This window comes from Mauremys reevesii, linkage group 2, assembly GCF_016161935.1.
Source record: "Mauremys reevesii isolate NIE-2019 linkage group 2, ASM1616193v1, whole genome shotgun sequence".
In the NCBI taxonomy this organism is placed as follows: Eukaryota; Metazoa; Chordata; order Testudines; family Geoemydidae; genus Mauremys; species Mauremys reevesii.
This window is the reverse complement of record NC_052624.1, coordinates 202,959,899-202,978,022: the sequence shown is the minus strand read 5'-3', so window position 1 is coordinate 202,978,022 and position 18,124 is coordinate 202,959,899. Positions and strand designations below refer to the sequence as shown.

General features: G+C 37.1%; 1 protein-coding gene across 25 annotated transcripts in view; it reads right to left on the bottom strand.

The window, feature by feature from the left end:
• Positions 1–18,124, bottom strand: part of EPB41L3 (erythrocyte membrane protein band 4.1 like 3) — a 201,346-nt gene that overhangs the window by 16,293 nt on the left and 166,929 nt on the right. For 21 of the 25 annotated variants that reach the window (XM_039521897.1, XM_039521898.1, XM_039521903.1 and 18 more), the window contains 6 exons: positions 17,599–17,696; positions 16,653–16,828; positions 12,613–12,830; positions 3,874–3,927; positions 1,936–1,971; positions 1,071–1,262 (listed from right to left, as the gene is read on the bottom strand). In XM_039521897.1, the coding sequence (XP_039377831.1) occupies positions 1,071–1,262; positions 1,936–1,971; positions 3,874–3,927; positions 12,613–12,830; positions 16,653–16,828; positions 17,599–17,696 (774 nt within the window). Of the gene's footprint in view, positions 1–1,070; positions 1,263–1,935; positions 1,972–3,873; positions 3,928–8,079; positions 8,644–12,612; positions 12,831–16,652; positions 16,829–17,598; positions 17,697–18,124 lie in introns of all 25 variants that reach the window. The other 4 variants (XM_039521900.1, XM_039521913.1, XM_039521918.1 and 1 more) reach the window with 2 other exon arrangements.

Here is an 18,124-nt window from a genome sequence, read left to right as displayed (position 1 = left end):
GCTGCAAAGGATCTCGGGGTTACAGCGCATCACAAATTGAATATGAGTCACCAACGTGATGCAGTTGCAAAAAAGCCTAATAATCATTCTGGGGTTATGTAATGGGGTTTGCAAACTCCATACTGAGCATAGGCAGAAGCTAGAGGCAATCAGGCTGACCACACCCCAGCACAGCTGCTAGAACTGCCAATCATGGAAACATGCACCCACAGATTGGACCAATAAAGAAAACGAGCCCAGCTATATAGGATGGAGAACAGAGAGAAAGGGGGCAGAAAGGTCTGGGATAGAAGAGGGGCAACAGGTGGCCTCTGAGAAACTGACAAAAGGAGACTGTAGGCCCTGGAATTTAAAGGCTGGTAGACTCAATTTAAGTTAAGAATTTATGGACTGGTCTAATTGCAGATAAATTTAATGGGACCAGTTAGGAAAAAGCTGGGACCCCTAGAGATACTGCACCAAGAGCAGTTGACAGATATAGTAACAGGAGTGTGTATGAAAGACAAAGAAGGTAATTTCCTGCTCTACTTGGTATTGGTGAGGCCTCAGCTGGAGTACTGTGTCCAATTCAGGGCGCCACACTTTAAGAAAGATGTGGACAAATTGGAGAGAGTCCAGAGGAGAGCAACAAAAATGATAAAAGGTTTAAAAAACCTGTCCTACGAGAAAGGTTAAAGAACTGGGAATGTTTAGTCTTGAGAAAAGAAGACTGAGGGAGAGTGGAACCTGATAATAGTCTTCAAATATGTTAAAGGGTTGTTATAAAAAGGACTGTGATCAATTCTTCTCCATGTCCACTGAAGGCAGGACAAAAAGTAATGGACTTTATTTGCAGTACGGGAAGATTAGATCATTTCTAACTCTAAGGGCAGTTAAGTTCTGGCTTCCAAGGGAGGTTGTGGATTCCCCATCATTGGAGGTTTTAAAGAACAGGTTGGACAAACATCTATCAAAGATGGTCTGGGTTTACTTAGTTGTGCCCCAGCACAGAGGGCTGGACTTGATGACTTCTCATGGTCCCTTCCAGCCCTACATTTCTATGATTCTGAGTCTGATGAAAAGGCACTGACCTCTTCAGGCACAAGTGGTTCAATCATAGGAGCTTCCTCCTGTCTTGTAGCAAGTCGAACTGGAGATGTCGAAAGCCTCTTCTCCCATTCGTTAGACACTGTAGTGTCTGTGGAGGTTTCCAAGAAAGTTCGTTTCAGTTCACTTATATTGGTCTGGTGTTTCATCAGGTCTTCTTGATTTTTGTCTAGCTCCTGGATAATATAAAAACAAGGGCATTTTGTAACATTCACCTAAGCTGCCAAAATGTAAAAATCAAAATGTGTAAATTGGTTAGTGAAGAAGGTAATAAGTATTTTAGGGGATCAGGGATCACGGCACTAACACAACACTCGTGAAAATGTGATATTTTGAAGGATAACTCCACAGAAAATCTAGTTCATGGGAGCAATAAAATACTCCTAAGTTTACCCGTATACACTATAAGCTATACTTGATAAAGAAACTTTCAAAATGTATACACATATATTTATGGAACAAGGTAGAGAAAGCCATCGTAATCTGAGAAAAAATAGCCATTTAATTTATTAGCAGGTGGGAGTACACAGTTCATGCATCATAGTGCAGATCCACAGGTTTACCACTAAAACCAACACACATGTACAGTACATGCACTGGTATATACCAATACCAACCTCTAACATAAGATTACTATGTTTGACATACACATTTTCACCCTTTATTCGCTTAATCAGACTATTCTGAAAGAAGTGAAAAGAAAGGGAAAGGTAAGGGACACAATATTCAAAGGATACAAAATGCTGTTCTATGCATTGCTTCACAAAGACTTGGCAAATGGCATGCTGAGAGATATGAACACTGCGGACACCCACAATTCAGTAACGCACATGGCCTTCCATTCTGTACCTGTGCCTTGAGATCTCCATCTTCCTCTTGATCCGACTGCCAGCATAGGAAAGATTTGAAAACAAAACGTTACCAATGCAAAACAATGTAAGGTGACAAAAGCTGATTTGTACATTTTATAATGCTAAGATCACATTTTCTCTCCACTGAGAGTGTTGGAGAAATGGGTGGACACATTTATCAACCCAACCTTGCATGGTTCTCATATCTCATACAAGAGCCTTCTTTTAAACTTGCTAAATGTGAAAAAAGGATATTAAAACTTCATTTTTCTGTATGTCCGTGTGCTCAAATATTCACAGATCCTCTATCCATTTATGAGCCAGCATTCAGACCTCCTACTGAGATGTAATGTTGTATTATACTTTAATGCTAATAGTAAGAGCTTCAGATCTACATGACACTAAGAGTTTAAAAGTTATAAATAATGGTCTACTAGCAGTCTCCTACAAACTTTGAAGCAAGGTGACAGTGCACAATGCTGCATACAAAGCTGGAACATCATCTAATTCCATAAAATGCTATTTCACTAATTTTATTCATTTGCTCTCTGCCTCTGTGAGTGTTTTTATACACACATTTTAGCTATATTATGTATACATTGTCTCTGGATCCACTTACAGGAACTGCACTCTGGAATGGCATACTCATTGGGATCCTAAATTTTCTGAAGTGACTGATGATTTCGGTTGCTTCAGTTTGTGAGTGCCCAACTTGAGACATTTGAAAATCAGGCCCTTATTAGCTGTCAGGTGCTCAACGCTTTCTGAAAAATCAGGTCCCTAATAAGACACCATGTTGGGAACTCAAAAGTTCAGGGTTCCAAAATCTCTACCTGTGAAAATTTATCTTAAATGTTTTCAATATATCCTTTCTGTATAGTTAAAAATAAAATTTTAGATGGGAAACACAATACAAAATTCTATTTTTTCTACCGGTATCAACATTCATAATGTCCGTTTCATAATAGGTTCTGCTGATTTTTGGGCCACTATTTTCTTGTTGATATTTTTAAATTTACTCTTAATTATTCAAATAATGGGAATGTCAAATACAGAATTTGCAGTTATCACTTTATTCAAGTCTACTGTATTTACAGGCAAGATCTGATTGCCATTGATATGCTGCATACAGAATATTTCCCTGATGGTAATTTTAATTATCATTTGAAATAGTGATTGGATCATTTTGAAACCCTTTAATAATGTATCTGATAACACTGTGCGGTTTTACCTCATATTGTATCAAATTCAGCCCTGGTGTATGCAGCTGCAACTCCATTAACGCCATAGAAGTTACACCCTCTTCACTGGAGTTGTAATGGGGCTGAATTTTATGTATTCAGTATACTTACTATATTGTATACATTTTTAGGGTTTTGTTTGTTTATTTGAGGAAGAGGGCTAAGCTATTTATTTTCATCCTCTGAAAATAATACATGTAACAATACATGTATTATAAATGTTACATGTTAAACAGAATTCAAGGCACAGTCTCAGATATGATTGAGGAAACTTGAGTACATTCCAGGAGGATAAAAATTCTCCCAGCAGAAACTTTTGAATATCTGTCTGTTCTCCCTTTTTATACATTTAATTCTCCTTAACATGTTCATTTTAAAAACAAGATAACATAACCTCAGTCAGCATTACAGCCCAGGGAAACAGCATTTGTTCAAGTTATTTTACTACCATCTGTTACCTACACAACACACAAAGCAGTTAAGCCAAATTCCCAAACAGAAACCCAAAATAAAATGACTCTAGAATGGATGTTTGAAACTTAAGGAATCAAATAAACTTTTCAACACACACATATACAGAAAGGTATCTAAACTGCAGCAACAGAGGCACAGAATAGAGCTAATATACAGGATCTGAGAGAGGTGAAGCTACATGCTACATTCTTTGATAACTATATGCTGGTGACTGTACAAACCTCTGTGGCAGTAGTTTCACCATCAGCTGCAGTATCCGTCTGTTCACTGTCCGTCTATTTTGTTGCACAAGTAACCAGGTTCCAAGAGGTAAGCAAGAATAAAGAACAAACCCATATTGTCAGTAAATGCAGGTCACAGCTTGAATTGCTAAGTCTACATCCCTGTGATGTGGCTTTTTAAACCATATATAATTTAAAGCAGCAAAAAAAATGCTATATTTAATAAACAGAACAGACTCAGAGGAAGACTCAAGGCATAACGTACACAGTATATGGCTTTACCATAACAGCTTTATTAGCCAAACAAAACCTTACCTGAAAAAATGTTATTTGAATCACAGGTTTTTCCTCTTAAGAAAGCCAGGTGGCTTTTTAAAGAACTAAAACCTTGTAAAAATATATATGATTAACAAACTTTTCCCCCACAACATAAAAATACAGTCCTGTTAATCAATTGTTTATGCTAGTATACATAGTTACGGTGGCGTTTGATTTTGTAGTTAGAGGGGGAAAAGATGATAATTAAAAAATAAAATAAAAAAGCTACTTTAACAGTCACCTGACTTTCAGCCCCTCATCTGTACAGATTTTATTATTGTCCCCACATTTAAACATTACAAGGCTGTCTGCATTACCAAGGAGTTCAAATAAGTATATAGTCATCTACAGTCCACCTATGTCATTTGTATGGCTCACCCCGCATTTCTTAGTGCTAAGATAGAGCTGCCGATATTGTTTCCAATATTAAAAAGGAACAAACTTACCATTTAAAAAAAGAATACAATTTTAAACACTTTTCATTCCAATTAAAAATACTGACCCTTCTCCCCGCAAAAAAAGAAACACCCCAAATCAAACCCAAGTACAAGTGGTAAAAATGAAACAAAGCACAGCATTATGCAGCCTAATGTACCCCTACTTTTTAGGCTGCACACGTAGAACACTGACACGGTCAAGTACCTCTTGGAATAGACAATATGAGTGTCAATAATTTAACACGTCTAGAGTCAAATTTAGGTAACTCCTAATGAGGTGGTTGTTAAAATGTTAATAGGCTTGCAGATCATCAAAATAACGACTTTAAAAGCAAAAATTAAATATCATTAAGTACCATTAAGTAACCTGCCCTTGATGTGCATGCACAACTTTCACTGAAATCAATGAGAGTTCTTCAACTGACCAAGGATCATAAATGGTCATAAGACTATATATAAAGTAATAAAAGTCAGGTAATTTATAGTTAAGACAATACTCTTCATCCTTAAGTCTCATCAACATGAAGAGAGAGAAAAAAAGGCAACATAGTTGAAGGTACAGATGGAGGGTCAGACTCAACTCTGAATTTCCTACCTTCTGTCAGTCTGTGACAATTTTAATGTTACCTTAAAGACACTTTTGATACTTCCTTCACTGCCTTTGGCTATCACTCCTTGTTTTAAATCAAGCGTACAGAATGTGCATTATTTATATGCTAGCCAGAACCGATTAAGTCATTTTGGTCTACTGGTAGTATATATAGTATATACAATTTTCTAGTAAGTGGATTTGACTGGACAGGCTACTTTTTTTGTATGAAAGTTTAGTGCCAGAATAAATCATAAATCAAAATACACTGATTATAAACATAGTGTTATAAAAAGATTCTGTAAAAGCACTGCTAGTAAAGCATTCATTTTTTATACTAAAAGATCAGACATCATTACAATTTTATAAGCAAAACTGTTTTTGTGTTAAAACAGTACAACTAAAATCCAATTTACACTTGTAACTTAAAAACATCTGAATAGCTGAGTCCAAGCATTTTTTTTAAATAATAAAAATGTTCTGGGGCCAAGACATTGTAATGCTAAATTTTGGCACAGATTGTTGTTACAACCGTTATGATTTGGAAAGAAAAGGCTATCAAGAATTTTAATCACTAAGGTGTGAATCGTGGAGCTAATGAAATATAAAGGGACAAATTCTGCCCTTGGAGAGAGAGCCTGACGCCGATGCACGTCTCAGGATAGAATGTGGTTAAAGAAGAGGTTTGATCAGAATACAGTCTGCAGGGGCAGGATACTTACTGTAGCTCTTAAATATGTCATGCACATCATTGGGTACACTACTGTTAGCTAAAAGTACACGTTTATACAGAGAGGTTTTTTCCCCCTATTTCTTCCTTAATGAAACAAATTCTAAATGAAATATAGAAATCAGTATATAACCATGATGGACAAATCTGCTAATAAACAAATCTACACCAAGAGACTAAAAGTTGATGTTATTGAACTACTTGTCAAATAAATATTTGAAGTCATTAAAAAGCAGTGAAATGGAGGTTTAAGAGGCTCAGCAAGGCAGATTTCACTAGGAACAGAGAGTTAAAAGAATGGCTGGTTAAAATTATAGACCAACTGTAGTGCTCTGAATGATATGCAGCTGCTGGCACTATTGGTAGCCTAGGGGATACGAAAGAAAAAAGACAACTATATTGTGATAAGCTTCAGTTGCTTCTCCTCTAATTTGTGACAATAACTGCTGTGATTTGTTTTGCCAATGTAATGCAGACATGCCCAACTTTAAAACATATTAACTTTCATGCAATATTTTGAACAAGAAATACACCCTGGATTAGGCACAAGTCTGTGTAATTTGCCATACAAGTACTGATTCTGGGGTAACCATTATCACAAAAGGACTAAATTGCCAACTTTATTTTACACATTGTTATGATGATATTCACTTTGACCACTAAGTTTAATACCAAAAGAGGTGCTCATTTCTGAAAGAAGAATACACAAATGGATTATATAAAACACTGCCTTATTATTATTTTTGGCTACACACTCTGCTTCTATAACAGACAATATATTATTATGTTTTTATTATAATAATCATCTGAGTGTAGAGCTATTGTAAGTTGAAATTTAATGCTATCTCAAAGTGAAGACATGAAATGAGACAGTAAAATGGATCTTGGACGCCTTTCATCCTAAATTGCAGTTTTCTTCTTAAAGACTGGAACCAAAAACATCTGAAGAAAATGTTATGGTGCAAACGGAAGTAACTCTGGCATTCCATAAAAGGGAATCACAATCCTATGGCCAAATGTTGCTGAAACTCATGGGGCAGATTTTAAAAATCTTTAGATGAACAGAATGTGCATACAATGCAAGTCAGACTAATAATTACATGTACAAATGGCTAATGGTAATTTATATATGCAATTACCTGATTTGTGTCTGCAAGGATGGTACAACTGTATGAACAAAACAAGCATGTAGTTGTGCATGTAAAGATTCTAAAAATCCGACCCCATGCTTTTACTCTGTCAGCATAGAAAGGGTCAGGAGTAAAATAGATACCGATTACTCAGTATCTGTTATACAATCAAGTAGATTCCCTTTCTTCTTTGTCTATGTAATTACATCCAAATTTCTCACCAGAACTACAGATCTTGTTGCCAGGCAAATTGCTTTAGCTGTATTTTGTTATAAGCCATCCAGTTTACTGACAGAAAGCATTAATTTTGGTAGTGCTAATTCAAGGCAGCAAGTGGTAACTAGGACATGCTGCAGTTGCAATTGAAAAACGTACCCATGCAAATTTTCAGTGGAATGCTGCTCTGAATGGGATACTAGCTGAATCTAAAGTAGAGACAGGATCAAGCCACAAAGACCAGATCCAGATTTTGACATTCAAAGTTTGGGATATTAGGAACTGGGGATTTTGCTTGGCCTGTTACAAAATTAAAGACCATTTTCAAAATTCTGACTGGTTTGGATTCTGAGCACCCCCAAAATTTGGGATAGTGCCAATTATTAGTTGTTTGATATGTAATTATGCATGCAATTGTACTTAACTACTCGTTATTTAAACAACTCTTCTAAACTGTCTTTAGTAAAAACTAGTATTAACTGGATGAAAAAATCTGATTGGAAGAAAGAGTTCAGATATTGTTCTTTAGAGTTGAGTTGTGGCAAATTGTAAGTGTAATTCACTGCACAACAACTGATAAAAGTTTGAACCAAGCTGCTATTTCATTCACAGTGTTGTGCCTAACCCTGGGACCCAAGCTGCACTCCCAACACAAAAAACTCTTACATATCAGCACAGACAGAAATGAGGTTCTGAAAGTAGGACCACTATTGCAGCATTCTAACACTGTTTAGGACTGAAGCACTGAACACAAAAAAGAAGTGTGTTCTATGCCGAGGTACACACCTCTTCCTCTGAACTGTCACTCAGGTCATTGTCAAGTGAGGCACTCAAGGAGGCCGCCTTGGGCTCCAGGTAGCAGAGGCACATAGCCAGAGGAAAGGAGAGAGTGAGAGCATATGGCACTGAGAACGAGGCAGACAGCAGAAAGAAAAATATGAAAAGGAAACAAGGCACAAGGGATGGTGATCGGATGGGAAGGTAATGCTGCACACTTTCAGGCAGGAAGTTGGTTTCAGAGAGGTTAGGGAAGGAAAGATAGCCATCATCATCCAGGAGAGCAGGAAATGACTCTGGAAGTTGCAAGGAGAAGGAAAACAGTGTTCCGCCGTTACCAGCTTTTTGCTTATAGCTAAACGCCATGTCTTGTTCAGCAGAGCAAACTCTTCCTTTTCTATCAGAGTCTAAGTCAGACTCACCGTGCATTTGCATAATGTCTTTAGATGACTCATAACTTAATGGGTTTTGAGCATTCTCCTTACATCTCCTACGAAGCTTTGTTGAAGATACAGGGGGACCAGACTGTGAGGTTGATGAGGAATGAAATGAATCAGTGCCAAGCAAAGATGACTGATGAAAGAGAAAGAGCAGCAAACAAGGTGCAGAAGCAAAAGGACAAAAAGAAAACTGTAATTAGTTAATTTTCTTCTGTGTTTATATATACAAAACTTACAAAACAGAATTTTAACACCAGAGCTTTTCACTGAGTTAAATGAGACCAATTCTCACACTGCATGCCAATTATTAGTGATGGAGGGTTGCAGCTTACAAAAGCAACTTCTTCATTCAACATTTGTCTGTCCAGTCATACTGTAGTACACAATTTAAATAAAAGTCCTTTAAAAGAACCTTGTCTATGTGCATCTCCAGATGCTGTGGATTCCTATCTATAAGTACTTTCAAACATGAAGTACATGGATAACAGCCACCTCCCCACCCCCCAAAAAATAAAGACAAAAATCCCTAAACAAAAAAAGGCATTGAAGCAAGGAAAATAACTTCTAATAACTATTCTGCTTATGACAACATGTCCTGTAGTCCTTACTCAGTCAAGTCAGTGGGAAATTAGCGTGGGCAAGGACTAGGCACAAAGTGGGAGATTTTCAAAAGCACAAAAGACATTTAGATGTCTGTCATCTGAGATTTTGAAAATCTCCCCCAAAATGACTGAAAAAATCAAGGCTTTCAATAGTCTTTTCTCAAGTCTCCTCCACGGAATATCTGACAGAATAAAATGTCCCAAAATTAAAGATGATCAAAAATGAAAACTTACTCTGGTTTTGGGAAAAATTACTAGCTCAGCCATTGTCAGTTTCATGGATGGGTAATTCAGCAAAAAAAATCACACTCAGTAGATGAACACAGTGGGACAGATCCTCAGCTAGCTTTACAACAGGTGAAGATCTACTCAGTATATTTAAATTTCTGGTCCCACTTCTGTTTTGTGATTGGGGCCATCAAACCCACAATCAATTTGGCCACATGGAAAGAAGCCTCGCCTAATAATCAAATAATAGTTGTAAATAACTTTTCAGAAGGCCCAGGAATGGCCCTCCTCACCAAGGGCTTCACAGCTACACAGTGTGACTTCCGTATCTCTTGGAAAGAGCAATTGCATTGGCCTCAAACAGGCCACTAGGTACAGGAGGTTTGGGAGCAGACTGGAGGAGGGGACACAGGATCCTTGGCTATATAGATGCAATGTCCCCAACAGCCCCTCATTGGCTGTGCAAGGGAATACCATTGCAGTCTATGGGCTAGGGTTCTAACTACATGAGCCTTGTGGGTAAGGGCTGAACTACATACAAAGCCAAATTCCTCTGGTTTTGCGCTAGAAGAGTAAATTTTTTTTTTACCCTTTATGCACAGGCAAAAAAATGCAGCCAATACTCTTGCTAGAAAGTTCGCTCTACCTATGAAGAAGAGGCACGATTTACTACTCTTTCATTGACATGCAAGAATGTTAGAAGGGCATTCAACACAATATTTAAAATTTAAACAAATAAAACAAGACAATGGTGTGAGTTGCCACGAGGGAATGCACTCTATTAGTGTGCTGTGAAACTATCACATTCCTTCGTAGCCTCTCACTGGCATTCTTAAAAAAAAAAAAGGCCAGTAGATTTATAATGTTTATTTATTTTTAGACACACTGGGTCAAATTCAATATGGCCCATTGTGAATAAATGAAACAGAGAACCAGCTCCATTACTCAAACTGTGACAACTTGAACTGCACCCATTATTACTGTCTTCCTAGACCAGTTTTCTACATTTCACATGCATTTACAGTCTTACATCCTGATTCCAAAATCAGCTCCATGTGGGAGCAGGCACCTGCCTGCACAGAGCCAATTGCAAGATAAGGGGCCTTAATGCCATATCCTGCTATCACTGGTTACTGTGTGTAAACCTTACTATGTATGTTAGTAGCAGGAGCTGGTCCCCTTAAGATGAACATTTACATTAAAAAATTACTGATTTTTCCCATTATTTTCCTTTAGCCTTTAGGTAATGATGCACCCAATTTCATAGCATTCCAGAATTAAAAAAACAAAAAAACAAAAACAAGTGAAAAGCATTTTATACATTTTAGATACTTATGTTTAATATAACATCAATCTTAAACATTATTCAAAATGGATTCCTTTTTTAACTATCTGCCAATAATTTTATGTTCAAGTGCTATGTCCAAGTCCATACCTGTTCTGAAGTGTCCACAGATTAAATCTGGATGCAATTACTTCATTATATGTGATATATGCACACAAACATTTCTTTACAATATGAAGCCAAAAGTCATAATTTGTAAATTCTTCTTCTGCCAGTAATATTTTAATGATTTTATTTACATGCTTGGAGAATTAACATTTAGAATTTCTCCTGGTATACTAGTTAGACCTGCAAGGGTTAATTCAAACTGTAAAATTCCTTATCAGAAAAGCTGAAAAACTATATACAAAAGTTTAGATTTCTTTGAATAAGAATCAAATTGAAAATTGGTCCAGTTGCTTCTTAAGGCCTGAACCATATTCCCATTTAGGTCAACAGCAAAACTCCCATGGTCCTCAATAGAAACCAAACTAGGTCTTTAATAGTATTTTAAAATTGCAGCCCTCTTAATTGATTATTTAAATACAATTTTTATTTTTGAAAAATAAATGATGTATTCTGAGGGTGGGTAAGTAACTTCACAATGTTCTTCTGAAAGTCTCATTAGCAATTTCCAGCTATATGTCTCCTTTGAACTGCAGCTCACCCTCCTGCTTGACCTAAATTAATAATCCCATAGGGACAGCATTTATTTCCAGTGGATATTTTCTCCCCTCCCCATACATTTGAATTTCAATTTAGTCTTTTCCATTCACAATCCTTCTTAAAAATTACAAAATGTATTATTTTTTAAAGAGAGCTCTAAAGGGTGGTCTCTGTTTTGAGGTACAATTTGCATGTGTACATTTTTTCCCTGAATTTTTGCACCTGCAACTTAATTGCAGGTGTCTGTTTAGGGACTTGAACCTCCAATTCCTTACCTCATTGCAGGCATATCTCAGGTAGTAAGAAGTGCAAGCTCTCAGATTTGTATCCATAATTCATTTGTGGGTATAAAACGTGGAGGTGAAATTTTGTGCTTCTAAGCAGGCTGGGCCTCACCCTTTTTGAAAATGTGCTCTTTAATATGGAGCATCAAAGTTCAAGAAATGTCCCTTTGCATTATATCCTAGATACAAATATTTCACACACTATTTTTTTCTGATGTAGGAGAACAGGAAGATTGTTTGGCTGCATATTTCCTGATTCTACCTGTTTTTTCTTCAGTGCTAATCTCTGAAGTTCAGCATCTGCTCTGTTTGATTTACTCTTTATCAAGAATAGAGTAAGCTGAATTCCAGAGTTATTGGGAGAGGAGGATGGGATGTAGTGAATGACAGAAATCTATACCACATGACTAAGGAGTAGAGAAATGCCAGTAAGAATAGGCTTTTCAGTGCAAAACTACATAAAAGGGAAGCCAACACCCTACTAAGCCAGAAAAAGACATGCTACAGTACACTAGCGCCAAACAGTTAGGTGTAGAGAATATATGCCCATTAAGTATGTGCTGAGGTATGTAATGTGACCAGAAAAAAAACCAAGTGATTCTTCAAATGCTGAACTGTGCAAAAAAACCTGAAAAATATTGTTGCCCATTGAAAAGTGAACAATAACAAAATAAATTAAAACAAAAACAAAAAAGAAAGCGCAAAAGTGTAGTATGTAAATACCACTTTTTAGATCCTCCCTGTTGAAAGCCATATCACACTGACTGCTAAATCAAACTGTTTCTAAACCAAATAGCAGAAAGCATGAATCAACTTTAAACACATCACCTACTCACTCTCAGAGAGTACATAGCACCATACAAAGTTTTCTTGTTATGCGTTTAATACACATTATCCTTCTTATCTTTACTGAATTTTGCTTCTCTCTCTAATAATTACTGTGGTGCTCCAAGTACTTCACAGCTGGGTGAGTTAAACAGTAAACCTGAAAACATTACCTTCGTGTCATGGCGTATTGCAGAGACTGGAGTGATTTCCTCTCCTTTTTTTTTGCCCTCTTCCTCATCTCTTTCTTCCTCTGCTTTTTTCTCTGGAGTCACAGTGGTTATCAAGTTGGTTTGAGAGATGCCCTTTGTTGTGGCGTACTGGCCAGTACCAACCTCTGCAGCAGACATAGAATCCTTCATGTACATTTCATGGTTTTCATTCACTGATGCTAAAAGCAAATATAATTTAAAGAGATAAAGTCTGAAATAGCTTGTTCTGCAGATCTGAATAAAATTAGAAGCTGGGTTAGTAAAACATTATTTTGCTGAAAACATGAAAATATATTTCAGGTATCCAAAAGCATGCATATATACTTAAATAAAAGTGTTATGTGCCTACTTTAAAGGTCTGGGTTGTATAGACATACATACACACATTATTTTTCAGAAGTATGTGTATACACATACTACATTCATAATGCATGTATTATGCATTATTTTGAACTGTTAGTAAGCTGTTAAAGTGCTTACCATGATTTAATATCTGAATGAAATTAATGCATTGCCATATTAGTAGGTCAGGAATGTAAGAAAAATAGCTATGACTTCAGCCATGGGTAGAGAAACAAAGGAATTTTTTGAATCTCTGTCACAATATAACTTAATGCAAATCAAATGCATTGTATATAGCTGCACTGCATTACACAAAATGACATTCTTAATGTAACACATGCATAACATCTGAGAAGCAAGAAACAGCTTTTCTCTCATTATTATTATTCAGAATTAAAATCTGACAGTCAAATATTCCCATAACCTCAAAAACAGGATGGCAAAAATAGTGTTCAGGCCCGTGGACTATCTATGTGAGTAAGCCAAACAGGATATGGCTTTTCTCAGTGTTTTAGATCTTAAATGTTCAATAATCTATAAACCTAAATACTTATTAACGATTCCAAAAGAAGTATCAGATTAAATACAACTATGTGCCTAGATCCTGCACAAGAATAACTTTATGCATGTAAGCAGTTCCTAATCGAATGGGATTGCTCACACCCATAAGATTACTAGCGCATGTGAAAGTTTACACTAGCCCTGATCCTGCAATTTCATGCAATGCTGAATGTTATAGTCAGATTTGCATTACATAACAATGTTCATGAAAAAATCTGAATGAATGCCAAAAGACCTCTATTCCCCACCCTACTAAGTCTATCTATGCAAGTTAATGCATTTTAAACCTGGCAGATCCTAATACACTCATAAGAAAGCATTTCAGATTTCTTGTCTCTTAGATGGCCTTGTGGGGTGGGGGCTGTTCGGATATTATAAATAAAATAAAATAACACAGAAGGGTAATTTGTGCTTGGAGATTCATGCACAGCAGTCAGGTCACTAGTTGCTTGGTAACAAGCATGAAGCATATTAGAATTAGAAGGATCCAAATTAATGAATGATAAGCACCGTTGGCATCCATTTCGTGGGGAGAAGGGAGGGATTGTCACTAATCCCAGATTTCTCCCTTAACCTCAGTAGTCTTCATTATGTATCATCTGTGTAGCATTTCTGATATCCTTTTGTCAGCATTCATTTTTTAAAAATGCAGTCATTTCAAATAAAGCTTCTTAAAAGACTTTTTTCCACAAAAATAAATAAATAAATAAATAAATAACCAATCATGAATGTGGGGTGAAACAGTACAGCACTAAAAACTGACCAAGTAGTTTAGATTTCTGAACAGCATGCTGGTTTAACCTAAAGGAGAAGCAGAACCTTGATTTCCATGAGCTACAGAGAAGGAAAAAGGAGGAGGAAGGAAGTAATATTAGCCTATGCCATATTATCCTTTATATAACATAATCTGAATTAGTTTATGTAAAAAGCTATATTTCATATCATGCTAAGCAGCTATGCTAGACTGGAAATAAGAAACAAATGCTATTTGTTACTCACTGAAGAGAAATGATTCACTTGTGAACTTCTATCATATTCTTATGTCATTTCCACGCAGAAAATTAAATTACAACCTTCATACGAAACCAATAATTCATCTAAATCCTGGAGAAAAACTTTGAATGCTGATTTGCTGCACACATACTGGCAGATGCTAGCAGCCCATGCAAACACTTCTGAACAGCCCCCCAAAGACAAAAGTACTTTGCAGTGATGGGGCTGAGGAATGCAGCCCAGGAAGGATGTTTCCAGGGATATAGCCTCCAAACAATTTTTTTAAACTATTGTACATGCAGTTTAGTGCATCCCATACTCTGTGAAGTGTTCTTCAGAAGGGTCTTCATGAGTCCAGGATAAAAAAGTCATCATTGGCAGGAATGGACTAGGAACATTCCAAGATGGGAAAGACAGCGAGAGTTTTTATCTATGTAAAATCTGACAACAGGTGTATTTTATTGTAACTGTTTTCTATTCAACTTTACATATTTCTGTTCACTATTTTTTTTAAAATTATGTATTTACCCCAGCCTTCCCCGCTCCTTCTCACGGTCCACCTCTGCATGCGCACTCAGCTCTCTCGCTCTCACTCTTCCTCCCTCCCAGCTTAGCTTCACCCACTCCATGAGGCACTCACTCATCCTTTTTTCTGGCTAGTGCATTTTCAATGTCTCTTAAAGTGAAGGGGCATACTAGGCTGGGTGCCTTTCACAGTCTTCAAAAGCTAGGAAATTTGTTCTTCTCCTTCTTTGGCTGGATTAAAAAGCTGATGGAGCAAGGGAGATCTTTGCTCTCTCTCGAGATCATCTCTTTTCCTCCTGAGGCCTAGAAAGGAAACTCTCAGTGCAAGGGATTCTTGATCTCCAGTGGAGATCAGGTACACCATAGGAAGCACATGGGAGCTGGGCCTCTGCCTCATCCTGTCTGGATAGCAAGGTGAATGGTAAGGCCCATCTTTGTAGCTGGGAGCCAGAAGGCATCGAGAGGGGGAGCTGGTCTATGCAGGTTGCTGCTGGGAATGCCTGCTGAGATTCTTCATACAGTAGAACTTCAGAGTTACGAACACCAGAGTTACAAACTGACCAGTCAACCACACCCCTCACTTGGAACCAGAAGTACACAATCAGGCAGCAGCCGAGACGGGGAAAAAAAGCAAATACAGTACAGTACTGTGTTAAATGTAAACTATTAAAAAAAGAGGGAAAGCAGCATTTTTCCTCTGCATAGTAAAGTTTAAAAGCTGTATTAAGTCAATGTTCAGTTGTAAACATCTGAAAGAACCATAATGTTTTGTACAGCGTTACAAACATTTCTGAGTTACGAATAACCTCAATTTCAAAGGTGTTCAGAACTCTCAGGTTCTACTGTAACTGAAATCAGCAGCATGGAGAAGAAGTCAACAGGGTGCTATTTCTATGTCTTGTCCCATCATACTTTGTGCTCCTTACGCACCAGTAGCCAACAGATGGGCATTGATTCCAGGATACAGTCAGTGCGCTTGCAAGCAAGGGGGACCTGACCAACCCTTTAGTTCAAGAAAATAACTAGCTCATTAGCTTCCTAATCCTGACTTGAGTGCATACAACTGACTGTGGATGGTACGTTCAAAGGCCCTGAGTGACAGAGGAGAACAACTTCTTTTGAAAGCCAGTGGGACTTGGTGACTTGGGAGCCTTTGAAAATCTTGGTGACTTGGGAGTCTAAGTATCTTAGGATCTTTTGAAAATCTCACCCTGCTTGCTTAACTGGAGAAAGGTGCTCAGTGGTGTGATTATTTAGCATCACATAACATCTGTCCAGAATCAAAACTTTTTAAAATCCACCTAGATGAACAACCGTCCAGAAAAATGTTTGGTTCTCTTGCTACATAAGTATTATGCTACAGACTGTGCAAAGTTACTAAAAGCAGGAGAAGGGCCAATATTTATTTAAAGGCTATCTACTTATAATAAAGAATCATGGTGAATATACTTACAGGTCTCATTCAGCAGAAGCTGAAGGGATATGAGATCACAAGAGGTTTATAGCTATTCTCTAGCACTGTCCTTTATGATTATAAATTTGTGACAAAACTCCAAGGAAGACAATTAAGAGGATCTTACCCCCATCTAAGCTGCGAGACATAGTATAACGTTTGCTGGAAGAACGCTCAAAGTAAGGTGCAGGACGGTCTATTAGTGCACTAGCTCGTCTGGTTTGGGCTTGTGTTCTTCCACTGTAGCGGAACTTGGAACCCAGTGTAAGGAATTTCTTTGGCGGTGCCTCTGGTAACAACAGCCTAATAATACACAAAGAACAGTAAAAATATTATTCCACACACAAGGAATTTATTTTGTGGATAAAAAAAAAAGTAAAATGTTGTGTATCTTTATCTATCTTAATCTGTGTTCTGTCAACCTCTGTTGACATCCAGCATGTTTTTCTCCCACTTTCCCAACCTGTCAGGCATTTTCGGGTGACAAAAGCCTGGCTGTATCTTCACAGCTGCTAAATCCCTCAGATGCCCAAGGCACATTAAATAATGAAAATTATGGGATGGATAAAATAAGCTGATTCAAACATCTATATATGTATCCCAAGAATCATGATTGAATTCTGCAGTTTCATATTTAATTCAACCAAAATCTCATTTTTTTTTTTACTTTTACTCAAGTCTACCAAAAAATTTCCAATTGCCACACAAGTTGTGTGTGTGAGAAAGAGAATGGATACAGAAATGATGGGACAAACTTCTAATCAGCCATTAACTGCAGGTTTTAGACAAACATTAGCTGATAACAACATTGTGCATATGAAATGAAAAATATCAAGTTGGCAATCAAAATCATGTGATATTTTAAGGTCCAATTAGGACCAGCCACAGTTGGAATAATTTTGGTGAAGCATTACAAATACTTTGGGAATAGTAATCTTTCCAAATATGGTTCCAGTTCAGTGATCAGAGAGGTAATAATTTGATCCCAAGTCATTTAGCTGTATTAGCACAATTGTTGTTCTTTTTTTTGGTCACGCTTTATTCTAAACCTTTAGAAAGGAAACCCCACATACCTGAAAAACGTGTGATGTTCAACACATACTTTCCATAAACGCTTTGCAGCACGATGATTTGGCAACTTAAACCCAATAGTGCTTTCAAACTGTTCAAACTAGGTAGAAGGAAAGAAAACCTGAGTAGTGATTGATTTATATAGATTCAAAGGCCAGAAGGGATCACTATCATCATTTAGCCTGACCTCCTACATAACACAGGCCATAGCACTTCCCTGAATTAATTCCTCTTGGAAATAGAGTGGCTCTTTCACAAAAACATCCAACCTTGATTAAAAAAATTGCCACCACAACCCCAGTAAGTTGTTCCACTGGTTAATTACCCTCATTGTTAAAATTTTTCACCTTATTTCCAAATCTGAATTTGTCTAGCTTCACTTCCTGCCATTCCTTTCTCTGCTAATTTGAAGAGCCCATTATCAAATATTTGTTCCCTGTGTGAGTATTTATAGACTGTAATCAAACCACCCTTTAACCTTTTCTTTGTTAAGCTAAACAAATTGAGCTACTTGAGTCTATCGCTATA